Source organism: Centrocercus urophasianus, unplaced genomic scaffold (assembly GCF_019232065.1).
Source record: "Centrocercus urophasianus isolate 14NV4802_14NV808 unplaced genomic scaffold, USGS_Curo_1.0 seq_19, whole genome shotgun sequence".
Lineage (NCBI taxonomy): Eukaryota > Metazoa > Chordata > Aves > Galliformes > Phasianidae > Centrocercus > Centrocercus urophasianus.
Window position 1 is genome coordinate 13795950 of NW_024884744.1, and position 15195 is coordinate 13811144.

At 38.2% G+C, this 15195-nt stretch overlaps 1 protein-coding gene across 8 annotated transcripts in view; it reads left to right on the forward strand.

Moving 5' to 3' along the window:
* TRIP12 (thyroid hormone receptor interactor 12) overlaps positions 1 to 15195 on the forward strand; it is a 67902-nt gene that overhangs the window by 29894 nt on the left and 22813 nt on the right. For 4 of the 8 annotated variants that reach the window (XM_042821140.1, XM_042821143.1, XM_042821142.1 and 1 more), the window contains 11 exons: positions 969 to 1094; positions 1990 to 2786; positions 8316 to 8421; positions 9465 to 9601; positions 10604 to 10687; positions 12025 to 12120; positions 13060 to 13208; positions 13896 to 13931; positions 14014 to 14109; positions 14509 to 14601; positions 14737 to 14898. In XM_042821140.1, coding sequence (XP_042677074.1) covers positions 969 to 1094; positions 1990 to 2786; positions 8316 to 8421; positions 9465 to 9601; positions 10604 to 10687; positions 12025 to 12120; positions 13060 to 13208; positions 13896 to 13931; positions 14014 to 14109; positions 14509 to 14601; positions 14737 to 14898 — 1882 coding nt within the window. The remainder of the gene's footprint in view (positions 1 to 968; positions 1095 to 1989; positions 2787 to 8315; positions 8422 to 9464; positions 9602 to 10603; positions 10688 to 12024; positions 12121 to 13059; positions 13209 to 13895; positions 13932 to 14013; positions 14110 to 14508; positions 14602 to 14736; positions 14899 to 15195) is intronic. The other 4 variants (XM_042821145.1, XM_042821146.1, XM_042821144.1 and 1 more) reach the window with 3 other exon arrangements.

Here is a 15195-nt window from a genome sequence, read left to right on the forward strand (position 1 = left end):
GAAGATGTTTTATCCGGGGAAGTGCAAGATGTCTCTTGCTGTAGTTATTTATACTATGCTATTCTAAATGCTTATGGGCTGTCTCCTGTGAGATGCAGGAGATGATAGACATTGCAGATGGTGATAGCCGTTGGTTTTGAAAAACAAACGTGGAGCATGTTTGAAGATGTAACTTCAGTGTTACATTTCATTTGTAGTATAGTGTGATCTTTGTTTTCTAGTCAAAGCTCATACAATAAGCTACATTTTGCATGTAGCTGAAGGCTGCTTGAGAGAACTCTCAGTCTATCTGAAACTCATTCCTTTCTTTGACATCACAGGTCTCCTGTCTCATCTGACTTCCTTCATCAGTAGCATGTGGGTTTTTTAAACTATTCGCTTCAGCATTATCAAAGAGTACTCAGTCCTTGTGAACTGATGGAACTGCAGTCATTAAGTAACTTGCAAAGTTTTGAGCTTCCATTCCACATGGAACTGGTTACATTCCTGTTCCAAGCATTTGAGCGAAGACCGAAGAAACAAACTTGTAAATACTTGTGACTGCATAAACCTTAATGTATGAAATCTTGAAGTTGAGTGTTTGTTTCTGAGAAAAGGTTTTTTTATGGGTGGTTTAATCTTGTGCCTTACTGTGCTGGTAAAAACTGAATGCTGAAGTGAATAATTCAGTAACCTTGTGCACCAGAAAAACTTGAATTTATCAGCCCAGCTCAGATACGAGAAAATGTTAGATTCACTGAAAATGCCTCAGTAATTGTGCTGTACAAAACAATTAGATGGGTAGTGGTTTGTAGTCAGAATGGATGTTTGTCTTGGAATACTGACAATATAAGGGGTTGATGTGGAAAGATTTGACGTTATGCTTAATCTAATAGCTGTAAGTGGTCCCAACAACAAAAATCCACCTACTGGTTTGTATCTTTGTCTCAGAATTCTGATAGCTTTCTGTTTTGACTTTCTGCTGACAGGTCACATTTAGGGCAGGCAAAACATAAGGCACATAGCCCTCCTGAGAGTAGAAAATCTATTTCAAAGACACCCAAAGTGCAGTCTAATACTACTTCTGAGCAGTCCAAGGGACACTTTTCTAAAAGGTAATTGCACTTCATATTCATGTTACCAGTGTTATCTGCACTTCACAATTGTATGCAATATATCTAATTATACAGAGTTGTTATAAAATGTATGACTACGGCGTTAGGTATTGCATTCAGTGGATGTGTGTCATTCTGTTCATGTTTTTTATTTTAATTCAACTGAGAGCATCTCATCAATGATGGGGAGCATACAAATTATGCATAACTAGTCCTGAAATACTTGCAAGTTCTTTTCCTCTCTTCCCTCTTCATGCTGGGGAAAGATTGCCCAAGGAGTTCTGAGTGGTGTCCGACAGTAATTGAAACTCACAATACTCCAAAGAACACTTGTGTTTAGGGTAAACGCTTCAGACACATTTTATCTGTTCTTTATAAGTTTCTGCTACATATGCACTGGATCATCTTTCTCTCATGTAGAGGAAAATTGTACTCTTCTTGTGCTTCTTGAAATTAATCGCATAAGATAGGCTTTCATTAAGCACTTCTGTTGAGCTGGAATCCTGTTGTGACTAGTTATGCATTGTTGAGCACTCCGTTCTCTTGTGGAACTTGTATTCCCAAACATTCAGATAACAGCTTCATAGCTTGAAATTTTTAATTAATTTTACAAAAATCCTAGTGAAATCAATCCAAGTCATCCAGTATCTCCCTCTTTTTTGTTTAAAAGCAATATCTGATGCATTTATTTTGTTGCTTTAATTTTCATGTTAGTGATTTTTTTTTTTTTTTTTTGCATCAAAGTCTGGAATGAGCATGTTTTATGAACTTAACAATCGGTAGGTTTTCTTACTTGCGGTTTTCTTTGTTTTGACTGCTGATGTTTGTCTTGCAAAACTGTTGCACAGTATGAGGTTGAGTTTAATACTAATGCTGTCTCTGCTTATTTCTGCAGAGGCTGTAGTTCATCTGCTGTTCTAATACCACAAGAAGATTCAGAAAGAGTCAGTACTTCAGAAAAGCAAAAAACGGGGCAAGTGCCTAAGAAAGACAATTCTCGAGGAGTTAAACGCAGTGCTAGTCCAGATTACAGCAGGACCAATTCTCCTAGCTCTGCTAAAAAACCTAAAGCACTTCAACACGCCGAAACTTCCTCGGAAAGTAACAAGCCACATTCTAAATCCAAGAGAAGACACTTAGACCAAGAACAGCAGAAGTCTACACAATTGCCATCAACAAGCAAGGCTCACACCAGAAAGGGTGGAGCTGCTGGTAGCTCCCGAAGTCAGAAAAGGAAAAGGACAGAGAGTACGTCTTGTATAAAGAGTCGTTCAGCAGTTGAATCAACTGGCGCTGAAGAGAAGTCAGCAAAATCCTCCAAGCTGGCTTCAAAATCGGTGACCTCAGCCAAAGCTGGGTGTAGCACCATCACTGATTCTTCTTCTTCAGCTTCTACATCCTCTTCCTCTTCTGCTATTGCCTCTGCTTCTTCCACTGTTCCTCAGGGTGCCAGAGTGAAACAGGGTAAGGACCAGAATAAGGCTAGACGTTCACGTTCTGCGTCCAGCCCTAGTCCAAGAAGGAGCAGCAGGGACAAAGAACAGAGCAAAACAGGTGGCTCTTCAAAGTTTGACTGGGCTGCTCGATTCAGTCCAAAAGTTAGTCTCCCTAAAACAAAACTGTCTCTACCAGGCTCTTCTAAGTCAGAGACCTCAAAACCTGGACCTTCAGGACTGCAGGCTAAGCTAGCAAGTAAGTTGTTCACTTGCTTTTATGGAAGAATAAGCATATATGTTTTAATAATTAACTCTTCTAAACAAGTACTTAAGTTATTTTAAGTTGTCTTGGGACCTTGTTAGAGTGAAGTAACTGGTACTGTATTTACTGACCTCTTAATGTATTTACTGACCTTTTAAGCAAAGCTGTGACTGAAACTACTTATAGCTGAAGCAAAAGGTTTTAAGTAAACGGTTGGTGTTGTATAAGCCTAAACTTCATGTTGCATGTGATTTTCTTTTTTTTTTTTTTTAAACAAAATTTACACAAGATATTTGCTTGCTTCTGTGATGGATGCTACGTAATCATTATAAGGTTCTTTTGTTGTGTTTGTCCTGGCTGATGTTGCCGTTTTGCTAAAGTTGTTGGAAAACAAGCAGATAATTTTTTTCATGTCTGAAGTGTACTTTGCTAATTTTTCGTACTAATGTGTCCTCTCCCTGGTTCATAATTGGAGTAGTGGATGCCACGTCTTGTTCTGATGAGGATCTTAGGCTTTTTCCAAGCTGAGCCTTTGCTCAATAGTATGCAAGATATGCTTGTAGCTCTGTTTTCTTGAAAAACATTTAAAATGCATTACATTGACTTTGTTTACAATCTGTTTTTTTTTTTTTTAATAGCAAGTGTTTTGTAAAACTTTAAGTTGGATTCCAAAGCTTAGTAACTGTTGGATGTTGATCTAGGCATGATCATGAGTAGTCCTGTCCCAACTAGGGCATGTCTATAGCTAATACTCATGCAGGAAATATGTGAAATAAACAAGAGGACCTGGATGACTTCCTGTATAATCAAAACAGATTTAATTGACCTAACAGGCTTGTTTTGGATAACTTGCATGTCTAGAGTATTGATTGTAGAATTACCTAACCTAGTTGAAGAAGGATAGAATTGGGGAAGGGGAGAGGCATTGCTTTCTTATGGCAAGGCTTTATATGCCTGGTTCAAGACTAAATGGGTGACGGATTCCTGAGAAAAATCTAAACTTCTCCAGGATAAAGTAAGAGAGGAAGGAGTTAGAATTGGGCAAGATCTGGACTAGCCATCAAGTTGTTAATGAAATCTGCCCTTTCCTATGGGCAACTTTATGGACAGTGAAGGCTTTTGCCACAGGGAGGCAAAAGAATTTACTTCTGGTAAGGGTACATGAGATGAACATGAGGGATAGTTTGTGACTGCTTATAAACCTTTAGCCAGGAGTGAGAACGCTGGGATAGCACAGTCTGAGGGGGGAGCATTGAGTAGCTTGAAAAACAACTTTGAGAATACCAGTGTAAATTATCTCTATCAAGAATGTACTGTGAAAGCCAGCTTGACCAGCTTTAGCTGTTTTGTGACTTGAAAGTCAGCTTTTGTGAAGGGTAAACGTGTACTTGAACTTCTTGGCTTTATGTCATAAATAGAACTAAGATGGTATGGACAGTAAATGGATCATTTAAAAAGTCAGTTTTAAAGATCATAGTAAGACTCATTAGATGCTTAAAAAAAAAAAAGTTTTCTTTAGATGGCATCCCTGTTTGAGGAAGGAAAAGGGAAGTGTAACCTACAGTAAACAGGTGTTAAATGCAGTTGAATAGCTATTACATTGAATGCTACTGATTGGAGTGTGGTTATACTAAATATCACCGAGCTTTTTAAATGTTACAAAGATTTAAGGACTTGATCTAGAATAAATGAAGATGCTAAACTTGATATTCTTAAATAGTCTTAGCTTTTCAAAAGGTGCATTAAAGCTCTTTCACAACCATTTGGAAAAAAAATTCTGGATTTTTGCAAATATTTTCATAAAATATACGTTATCCAAAATGCTGAGAGGCATAAAAAAAAAAAAAAAGAAACCATCAAGATAGGTTACTAAGGTAGGATGGCTCTAGTAAGCTAAAAACTTCAGGAGAGTAAGGGAGCATAAGGAGGTGATATTTCAGATATTAACAACCCTAATGTTTTCTAAAGCAGATTGGCAAACAGTGATCTAGATGAAATTATTGCAGTTTATGCTTCTCTGTTGGAAGAGTCCTTAAATGTCACTGTAGAAACTATAACCCTACTGAATTTTGCTTTCTATAGAGGTACAGTGTGAGACGGGTGCTTATAAAAATCTGAAATAAGGTCAGTTGGAATAACTGGTAGAAAACAACTAAGAGCCCTGTAAGGGAAGATGAAAAGCATGGGGTGAGGTGAGTGGAGAATGGTGGTGTGAGATTGGCTCTAGGAAGAATGGCCTGAGAAGGGAGATTTTTGTGACTGAGATACTGTCAGTTATGCCTGTGTAAATACAGCTATTGCAGTTGAAGAATGATGTACGGAACTGCAGTCAAGTTAAGGATGTCTGGGTTGATATTGAGGGGAATTCTAGAGCATTAGAGTGGCAGGAGGTGCCTTTCCCTGTCACAGCTATTTTTACCCTATCTTTATTGCCTGAGCAGGAAAGAAAGAGCCAATCTGAAGTCTAAACTTTCAGCTCTAACAAGAGTATTTCTACTGATATTTTTCTGAACTGCCAACTAAAGGATTTCAGGATTATACACTGAAAATTTAACTTCATTTAGGCTTAAGTAACATGTTCAGAGTTTTGAAATAAATGAATGCAGTAAGTGCAGCTGCATTCAGAACTTTGTTTCTTTCATACTATAAAAAATACTTAAAAACAAATACAAGCTGACTGGTAAGGATGCAAAATGTGAAGATGTTTGTAAGAATTTTTTTTTTTTTTTTTAAACTTGATTTGATTTCTGTTGGGCTACACCGTTTCAGGTTTAGCCTGTTTTGGGTCTCTTCCTTAAACTCATTACCATGAGTGTTTGGCATGCAAATGGGATGATGTCACAGCATAAACAATTTATCTGCCTGCTACAGGGAAACCTATGGCTCTACTTCAGAATTGAAGTTCACATCTGAAATTTTTGTACTTGCTGAATATGAACTGCTTAAGCCTAATTTTCTTTTGAATGTCTGTTTGTAGCTTCTACTCTTTGAAATGGGTATCTTGAGGATTGCTTTTTATTAAAGAAATAGTGCTGAATAGTGATTAACAAGGACTTAATTCACCTGCAAGCCCTTGCTGTCAGTGACAGCATGACTAGTGCTTTCCTTTGTCAGATGCTCCTAGGGCATCTCTAATCCTGTCTATCTGAATATGGGTTGTACCCTGTTTACCTGTGAAGGCATGGGGCTTTCCACTTGCAGATCCAATAGACAGAGGACTAACTCTGAGGCAGGAGGTGTGTTGGAAGTGTGTTAAGGGGAAGCAGGGATTCTGACGAAATTGTGAGGGGGGGGGGGGGGGAGGACGGAGGTTGGTTTTGTGCTAGAGAAATAGTGATCTTCAGTTTGTGTTATTGGGAAGACTGGAAGGATTTCCTAAAAGGTGCAAGTAGTAAGGGTGGCTTAAGCCTCCTTAAGCAATGAATTCTAAGGGTAGAGAATGGCTATAAAGAGTAGGAAGGAAGCAAGCTCTGCAGAATCCTTTTTCACATCCTTTTTGCCCTCTGAAATGAATAAAGGGAGGTGGAAGAGCTTATGTACCTGGTAGGTGTGTCAGGTGTAGAAGAGAAGACTTGGGAAAAGGAAAACATATGAAAATATGAGTAGAGTGCTCACACTGAAAGGAGGAGAGAATGAACTCAGGTGTTCTGGATGCTCAGACCATGATGTGTTCTGCAACTTGTCTGCCAGTCTAACCATACATTCTCTAGTACCTTCTTACTGAAGTAATTCAGTTTAAAGAAAAGGCTCGATTAATTTAATGCCCCTTAAGGAGAAGGGCAATCCACTCCACAACCTCACTGCCCCACTGTTTAATGGCGTTTGTACTCACCTGACTCCTGTCAGCCTTGCTCAGCTCACTGTTGTGGCAGAATGCTAACGGAATGGAAGTGTGCAACAAGTGTGCATGCTGTGTCTCAGCCTGGGGACAGTAAGGCATGAGAATGCAGAAGCACACCATTAAGCACAGAAGTAAGCAGTGTGGCTGGCTCTGCTGTCTTGTGAAACCTCTGCGTAAACCCTGTGTTGATATAAGCCAAGTTTATTTTACTTCTTTTATGGTGAGTATGTGATGTCTGTTACTGATCTGCTTATATATTTTTCCAGACTATTGTAACATGGTAATTAAATTTTCCAAATGTAAGGTAAAAATAAACCTCATTTTTAAATTTTCACCATAATATTACATGGAGAAGCAGGCTATTTGGTGTCTGCATCTAATATGAACTTATAGAACAGTAGACATATCTTGTGGACTAATAGCACTATACTTAATGCACGCAATTTGTATTGCAAAATACGAGCTGTGAGGGCTTGTTTCTGCACAACTTCCATAACTTGAGAAATGCAGATAGGTATGGCTAAGGGTTCTGCTGCAGCTGTTTCAAACTGATCTTGTCTTTTTTTCTCCTCCCTTTCCCCCCTCCCCCCCAGCAAGGCAAGTCACTTACTATATGTGGATAGGGTTGGAGTCAATGACTGCTCCTGTTGTAGCAAATTCAACTTAAATTGTTGGCTTGAAACCATAATGAAAGTGTCATTGCTTTTGGAGCATAAAAAAAAAAAAAGCTCATAAGTATAGGCTGTCTGGAAATTTAGGTGGCTGGCTTATTTCAGGTCAGTGCTTGGTGGCTGGGTGCTGAAGCTTGCTTGCTTAGGTTGCCAAGTTTCTTGGGTTAATAAGCCAGGTGTATGGTAAACACAGGAATATCAGGTTAACCTTGATCTACATGGAACTTAAAGCTGTATGCAGTTAATGTGTTTGATCTAGGAGTACAGTATAGTATTTGCCAGGACAGACTGTTGACTAGGTCATTAATAACTTTGCAGGTTATTTTCCTTTTTGTGTTATAAATGTCCTATCAAAAACGATGTAGTTACCATTTCATTCCTAAATGCTGTAACTCAGTATTTCTGGAACTTTTTATAAGATCACAGAAATCAACAGAAGCCAATTTGTGCTAAAAAAACAATGTATGCTTGTGTGTTCTATTTTTGTTTTGTTACCAGAAGAGGGAACAGAGATCTAATTTCTTTTTAAGGCTTCATTTGTCCTAGCAATAGTATGCCTAAGTTGGATGTTTTGGAGCTCTGTTTTCTTATTTATTTTAGAGATTTCCTGTGGTTGAAAGTTCCCTCAGAATGATAGCTTTGTAGAGCAAATCAGTATCAGTTGTCAGTCTTCAACAGTTCAAATACTTCTAAATTAAAAGCTCTCAACTCCTTTCCCTGTGATGTGAAGCTGTGAAGATGTGTGTGGCTATTTGCCTGAAGGAAGGTCTTACGATAGCAGTGTGGTTTGCAGTGATGTAGTTACAGCAGAAACACAAAACAAAAACCCAACATATTGCAGATCTCACCACTGTCAGTGTTTGGATTCTGGAGGGAGGTTGGGGGGTTCGCTTTGGCTTTAAGACAGTTATTCTTAAACTGTACTGATGTAGATCAATCTGCTTCTCTTTTTGGTAGAACTACTGTGTTTAAAGACCAACTTACTCTCTTAATCATTTACCTGTTACATAGGCCTAAGAAAATCCACGAAGAAGCGCAGTGAATCACCACCTGCTGAGCTCCCCAGTTTGCGGCGGAGCACACGGCAAAAGACCACGGGCTCCTGTGCTAGTACCAGGTAAACCTTCAGACAGCAAAACGTGATCTCTGCTGTGGATTGATACTTACTAGTTTTTATGGATGGAAATTGCCTTTATCTTTCTTAGCTACTGTAGAAGTAGCTGCGGCTTTTCAGGCTTGCCATGTCACTCTGCATACCAGTGTCCTGGGTGATGCACAGAATTCTCCATTCTCCATCACCAGATTTTCAATAAGTACCTCAGCTATAGGAATTGAGGACAAGAAGTACCCAAAGGCAGTATTACAAATGTAAATAATCCTTCCCTTAGATTGTTGTTTAAAAAATTACTGAATGCTAGTAGAGTATTGTGGATTATGAATGATAGAATGAAATGTGTTCTGAAAAATAAAAAGGACTCTATGATGCCATGCAGGTGGCTGTTTTAACACTGTATTGCTCAACTGACTCAGCTCGTTCAACAGCTGCGTATGAACAACTGATGTTGCAAATATCTAGGTACTTGATATGCCTGAGGTCTGATCCTGTTGTCAGTTCTGCACTTTAATTTGGCTTCTGACATCACAGGCATATATATTTGTAACGGTGACAATAGTGATATTTAAAAAAAGCAGACTTAGAAAGACTCATGCTCTTTGATTTCGTTTGCCATTTAAAAGAAGCCTGAACACATTTAAAAGAAGCCTGAACATCAGGGTTCTGTACTTTCAGTAGTTCAGAACTTTCTTCAAAGGCAAGTACTCTGTCACAGTTCTTCTCAAATGTGTACTTGATTTGTGATTCAGTCACTTTAAGATTAATCATTTTAACTGTTATTTTAGTAGAGTGTGTTGTTCTGAAGTGTATAATGTAAAGACCTAGCTGTAATGCCTTAGCATGAACAAATCATGGATGTGGTGCAAGATGAGGCAAGTAAGGGAAAGTTGGATAGTTTTACAAAGTCTGGTTCTTATGTGAATCCATGTCTTTGCACACGTTTGTGATAACTATCTATGTAAATGAAAGAAAAAATTACTTCTTCATGGAGAAATCTCTTGTTATAATTCCTAAGTTCTGGAACCTCTGTTTCCTTGAATCTTTAGTCGGCGAGGCTCTGGCCTGGGCAAAAGAGGAGCAGCTGAAGCTCGCCGACAGGAGAAGATGGCTGATCCTGACAACAACCAGGATGGAGTTAACTCTTCAGCTGCACGTACAGATGAGGCTCCCCAGGGAGCTGCAGGTAAGAAGTACAACCAACCGCAGCATTTTGGTACACCGCTGATACTTGCTCATGCAAAGTTCTTCTAGAACTTAAGGTGTTTAAGAAGTTATGGTTAAGTTAGTACAGCTTCAGTGAGAGGGACCTTTACTTTTGAATCTGATCCCTTGGCATAGTCTCAAAAAAATTTTTAATAGGGTAGATTTGTCTTTAATTAGTTTTCAGAATTTTATGTTAATACTGCAGAAATGACTGTAGTGCTGACTGAAGAGATGCCAAACTCTCCAGAATATGGAAGACAAGTGTTTACCTATAAGTGTTCCTTTATTTCTGTGAAATACTCTGCAAATTGTCTGAAACTGCAAGCCTGTCTATATGGGCAAATTTTGTCATTAGATTAAGAAATGCTCTTGTTTTTACAATCCTGTGAAGTAGTACTTAAATTTGTCACCTGGTCCTAATCAGCAGTTATTTCAAAGCAGCTTTCCAGTAATTATGCTGAGTTGTAGAAAAAAACTCAAATGTCTGTTTAAAATCAGCTACATCAGTATGAAAATTCAAAATTAACCAAGTGCAGCCTAACACTCAAGGCATGAAATTAGTAACAATACAGACAAATGTATGTGAAAGATTATTTGCCAATCTGACTTCTTTTCATCGTCTTGTGTTGGTGTAGCTTTGGTCTTTTATGGGAAGGATTGGCTCCCTATGCTGACATCGATGTTACTGAAGTAGTTGCACAGAAGTGTGGTGGCAGTGTGTCATGGGCTGGTTTGGCCCAGTTCTGTGACTAGTGGGGCTGAGAGACCCATGGATCTGCACCCTGGAAAAAAGGGAAAAAGGGGAAAAGGATAGAGAGATGGCCTAAAAACAAAACAGTGGTAACAATCTGAGGAGAAACAAACTGATTTACTAAACAGTGTTAAATGAAGAGCATCTTTCTGTTGGAGCGTTTTTCTGGACACTTTCCTTGATGATGGAGATGGTGAAAGTTTTGTAGCTCACAGTCTGCTTCTCTTCTAGCTTCTAGCTCTGTTGCTGGGGCTGTAGGTATGACAACATCTGGAGAAAGTGAGTCAGATGACTCTGAGATGGGAAGACTACAAGGTATAAAATCTGTAACTAATTTATAACTTATTTTTGTTTACAGCCAGTAAATACCCATACTGACCCAAGTTCTGTATTTTATATATGGTAGGATTTTGTTTCTACATCTGTGAATGTGATTCTTTTCTTACTGTAGCTGTCCTTAAGTATGACACCACCACCTTTAACTCACTAAAGATCCAGGAATTTGCAACTAATATCTAGAGGTGTTGAGTGTCCTTACTTGTTTCCATGGTGTGTAATACACTGCTATTTATTGGGGGTGGGGATGGGCTGATGGATGCTCCTATTAAGTGCATAAGCATTTCCAAAATATCAAACTGTTTTTGCAGCAATGCATTTCCAGTTGAAAGGCTGCATTTGATCTGCTGTTACTCTGCTTGTTTCAGGATAGTTTTCTTTCATGCTTATCACTGATGCTCATGTTACTATAAGCTTTGACCAAACAAAATTTAACTGTACTTTAAAATATTCTATTCTATGCCTTTGGCTATAGAAGGATTTAGATTTCTTATAATTTGAGAGTACAGAGAGGTGCAAACTCCAATTTTCATGTCCTGCAGCTGTTCTAGTGATTTTTTCGTTGCTGTTTTTCAAGAAGTTTTTTTTATCATTATCTCTCTTGAAAATGACAGATAGAGTTAATCTGTACCTTTAACATGGGACTGAGTGCCTTATCAGTACCATTTCATTTGCTTATTGCTCTCAGTAAGCACAGGTACATGTTAGGAGTATTGAACTATTTTTTTGTCCATATTTGTATTGATCCAAAGCAGTTGTACATGCTACAATAAAAATTATAATCTCCCCATTAATCCAGCATAACTAAAGTATTGAAGAGTGTTTATTTAAAAAACAAACTAATATTCAACAGATCATCCTGCTCTTCAGCAAATAAAGCTGCGTATCCTTCCTCTCAGATTAATATTGCCACTCAGATCCTGAATCTGTGAAGATAATAAGTTTAACCAATTTTGCGTAGTTTGAAATCACATTTGGAATTGCTGCCTAGTAAATCTGCTAGTTTAAATCTGATCTTGTAATATTAATTTAGTAGACCAGATTTCTTCTGTAAAAATATGTAGCTCTGGAAACTGGGTGACTTATTAAGGGTTCTTAATGCTCTGGTGCATACAAAAGTGACTTGTTTGTTCCCTAGAGGTCATCTCTTTTTTGTGTGTTTAGAAATTGAAGTAGTTTCAGTCTTCTAATCCTAACTCCTCTTTCCTAAAGTATCAGAATTCTAGTAGTCTTAAACTATTGCTTCATGGAACATAAGATTTTAAAAGTATATGTAGAAGCTTTGACAATGGCTGTTATCCTCTGTTTGCTTTTAGCTCTGTTAGAGGCTAGGGGTCTTCCTCCTCACCTGTTTGGCCCTCTTGGTCCTCGGATGTCGCAACTCTTCCACAGGACAATTGGAAGTGGAGCTAGTAAGCAAAGTTTGTCTAATTTGACTTAATTCTTTCCACTTCCAGACTAGTAGAATTCAGCCAGTAGTAAATTCTAGTATTCATGTTAGCTACATCATTTACATGTTGGCGATTTGTATGTCTTAATTGCTGAACTGCCAGTAAACAATATTAATTAGCTTGTCTATGTATAAGGAGGACAAATTTGCTTTAGCCGTATTTCTTTTCTTTTTACATTATTTTTATTTTTCCACCTGATGTTCCCTGCTCGGTGGGGAAGGGAGGGTTCACCTTTTTACCCTTTCTTTTTGTCTTGCATGATGGGCTGTTTAACAGAAGACCTCTGAAACCCCTGGTTTTGTTGTTTTCACCCCCCCCTTCGTTTTAAACAAGTTGTTGAGGTAGTTTTAAGGCAGTTAGGATATTCTAAGGTTCACTGTTCATAGGTTCAGATGTGTCTTAGTTATATCAGACTGTCCAAAGGAGAACATGGGTCTTTGTCATTCTGTTGTATCTGGATAATGCAAGCTGGATAGTTCAAGCTGATTTGGCTAGCAGGTGAGCCAAAACAAGCCTATTATACTCCTTTCCAAGAAGAAGATAGGGTCTAATCAATATTCCATGTGCTGTATTATTTAGGAAATATGTTCAAAAGTCTTTTACTTCATAAATTTGGGAGCATGGGTCCTATCACCTGCTGTAGGTTGGTAGAGATGACTATGGTGAGCAGTGTGATGGATTCCCTGTGCTGTGACCAGTCTGCACTGGAAGGACTGCCAAGAGTGAGATTTCATCTCCCTTTCCCTCCACTTTTACATGGCAGGGGAAGGCAGAGAAACTACAAATGCAGAGGAAGGCAAACTATCTCTGGTCTTCCACTCTGGCAGAAGTATAGCATGGAAGTTGCACTGAACACTTATCTTCTAACATCTTCTTTCCTAATCTTTTTTGGTTATCCAGGTTCTAAAGCCCAGCAGCTTTTACAAGGTCTCCAAGCCACTGATGAAAGTCAGCAACTACAGGCAGTTATTGAGATGTGCCAGCTGTTGGTCATGGGAAATGAAGAAACGCTGGGAGGATTTCCAGTCAAGAGTGTTGTGCCAGCTTTGGTAAAAAAAAAAAAAAAAAATTGTATATCTGGAAAACAATGTTTCACTGGATATTTTTTTTTTTTTGCTTAAATCAAGTATTTATAATTTCAAGAGGCGTTTGGTCCACATGGTTGCATTTAGAACTAACATTGGAGAAAATCTGACAATCTTTGTATTGTCAGTTGCATCTTCAGGTTAAAACCCACTGGAGTGTAGAGATGCCATTAGAAAGCCTTTAGATTGCTCTTTAACAGAGCCTGCTTTTACTGACTGTTTATTCTGTGGCAAGAATTGGTAAATGTCAGCAAAACAGACCTTGCTGCTCATGTTGTTAATAAGCTAGCTGCTCCTTCTGGTAGAAGCTTGATAAATGCATGCCTGGAGGCATGCGTGAGCCAAGAGAACAATGTACAGAAGTACTTTTAAACTTCTTCCACAGCAATCTCACAGGTTAACTTGTGATTGTGATTTTACGTCCCAGAGAAATGTGGGCATCTGGTGAATACCTCTGTGTAATGAAGAAAACACACCCCCAAACAAAAGTTAGACCTTGGTAATTTGTAGCCTATATTGTATTTTTTCAACTAACATTGTATGAACAACTATGCATGGCTGTATATGAAAAGCTACAGCATAGATTTGTGCACTTTATGTTGATACCTAGATACTTTTACTAAGTCCATTTTATTTTTTTTTTAAAAACAGATAACATTGCTGCAGATGGAGCACAACTTTGACATTGTAAGTGATTTGTAATATTAAAGAATTTTTTTAGCAAGTGCTATCATCTGAAATTAAAGCAGATCTATGTGTATATTTGTAGATGAACCATGCTTGTCGAGCCTTAACATACATGATGGAAGCACTTCCCAGATCATCTGCTGTAGTGGTAGATGCAATTCCTGTCTTCTTGGAAAAGGTAACATGAAATCAAAACAGTGCTAAACCAGTCTGAAGGTTTTCTGTCTACTGCTCTAATTTGAGGATTACCCATGATATAATCACCTCTTTCATAGCTTACAAGACAGTGCATAATGCATCAGAAGCTTTTAAAATAGATTTCCTTGTTAATAGCCTTAGTGAAAAGCACTATGTGAACTGTAAACTTTGTCTTATTTCTCAGTATCTTGGTAATAACAGTTATACATACTGGAAACTCTTGGAGTAGCTACAGAGTAGCTGTGTAACTGATCTAGCCTTAAATTACTGGACTTGGTTACATCTAACAGTATAGCCGTGGCTAACTGTCCAAGTGTTAATGAACATTGTTTATACAAAGTGATTTAGTAATTGCTCTACAAATTTTGATTTATTCTAGCTGCAAGTTATTCAGTGCATTGATGTGGCAGAGCAGGCACTGACAGCCCTGGAGATGCTATCGCGCAGGCATAGTAAAGCCATTCTGCAGGCAGTAAGTATAGAAATAATCACCTTTTACCTCTGCATTTCTGTTCCCCATCTTGATGACTTGTAACTTCTGTGAAAAAGAAGAAAAGTTTTGGTAACTTAGTAGTATTGAAAATGAAAACATGTATTTTTGTTACAGGGTGGGTTGGCAGACTGTTTGCTGTATCTGGAATTCTTCAGTATAAACGCGCAGAGGAATGCACTAGCTATTGCTGCCAATTGCTGCCAGAGTATAACACCTGATGAGTTTCACTTTGTGGCAGACTCTTTGCCATTGCTTACACAAAGGTTAACCCATCAGGTAAGAGCTGTTGTAAAGCAGAAGGTTTCCTTTTGACCTGAAAGTAGTATAAAGCTTCTGTTAAATACCTAGTTCTTACTGTGTGTTATTTGACTTTATAAGATAATCTGATACTAGTTTAAAGCTTCTGTTATAGTGTCAAGCTGTGATATTCTGATGTGCATGTAAAGCTCTAGGCTTTTGTAACTATGCTGTAAGGATTCATGATGCTTTTGTTTTGTAAAATGAGAGAAATAAGATACTTGAGCTTAGAGTGTGACTAATATTGGTTTTGCACTCTTCCCATTAGTAAGAGGA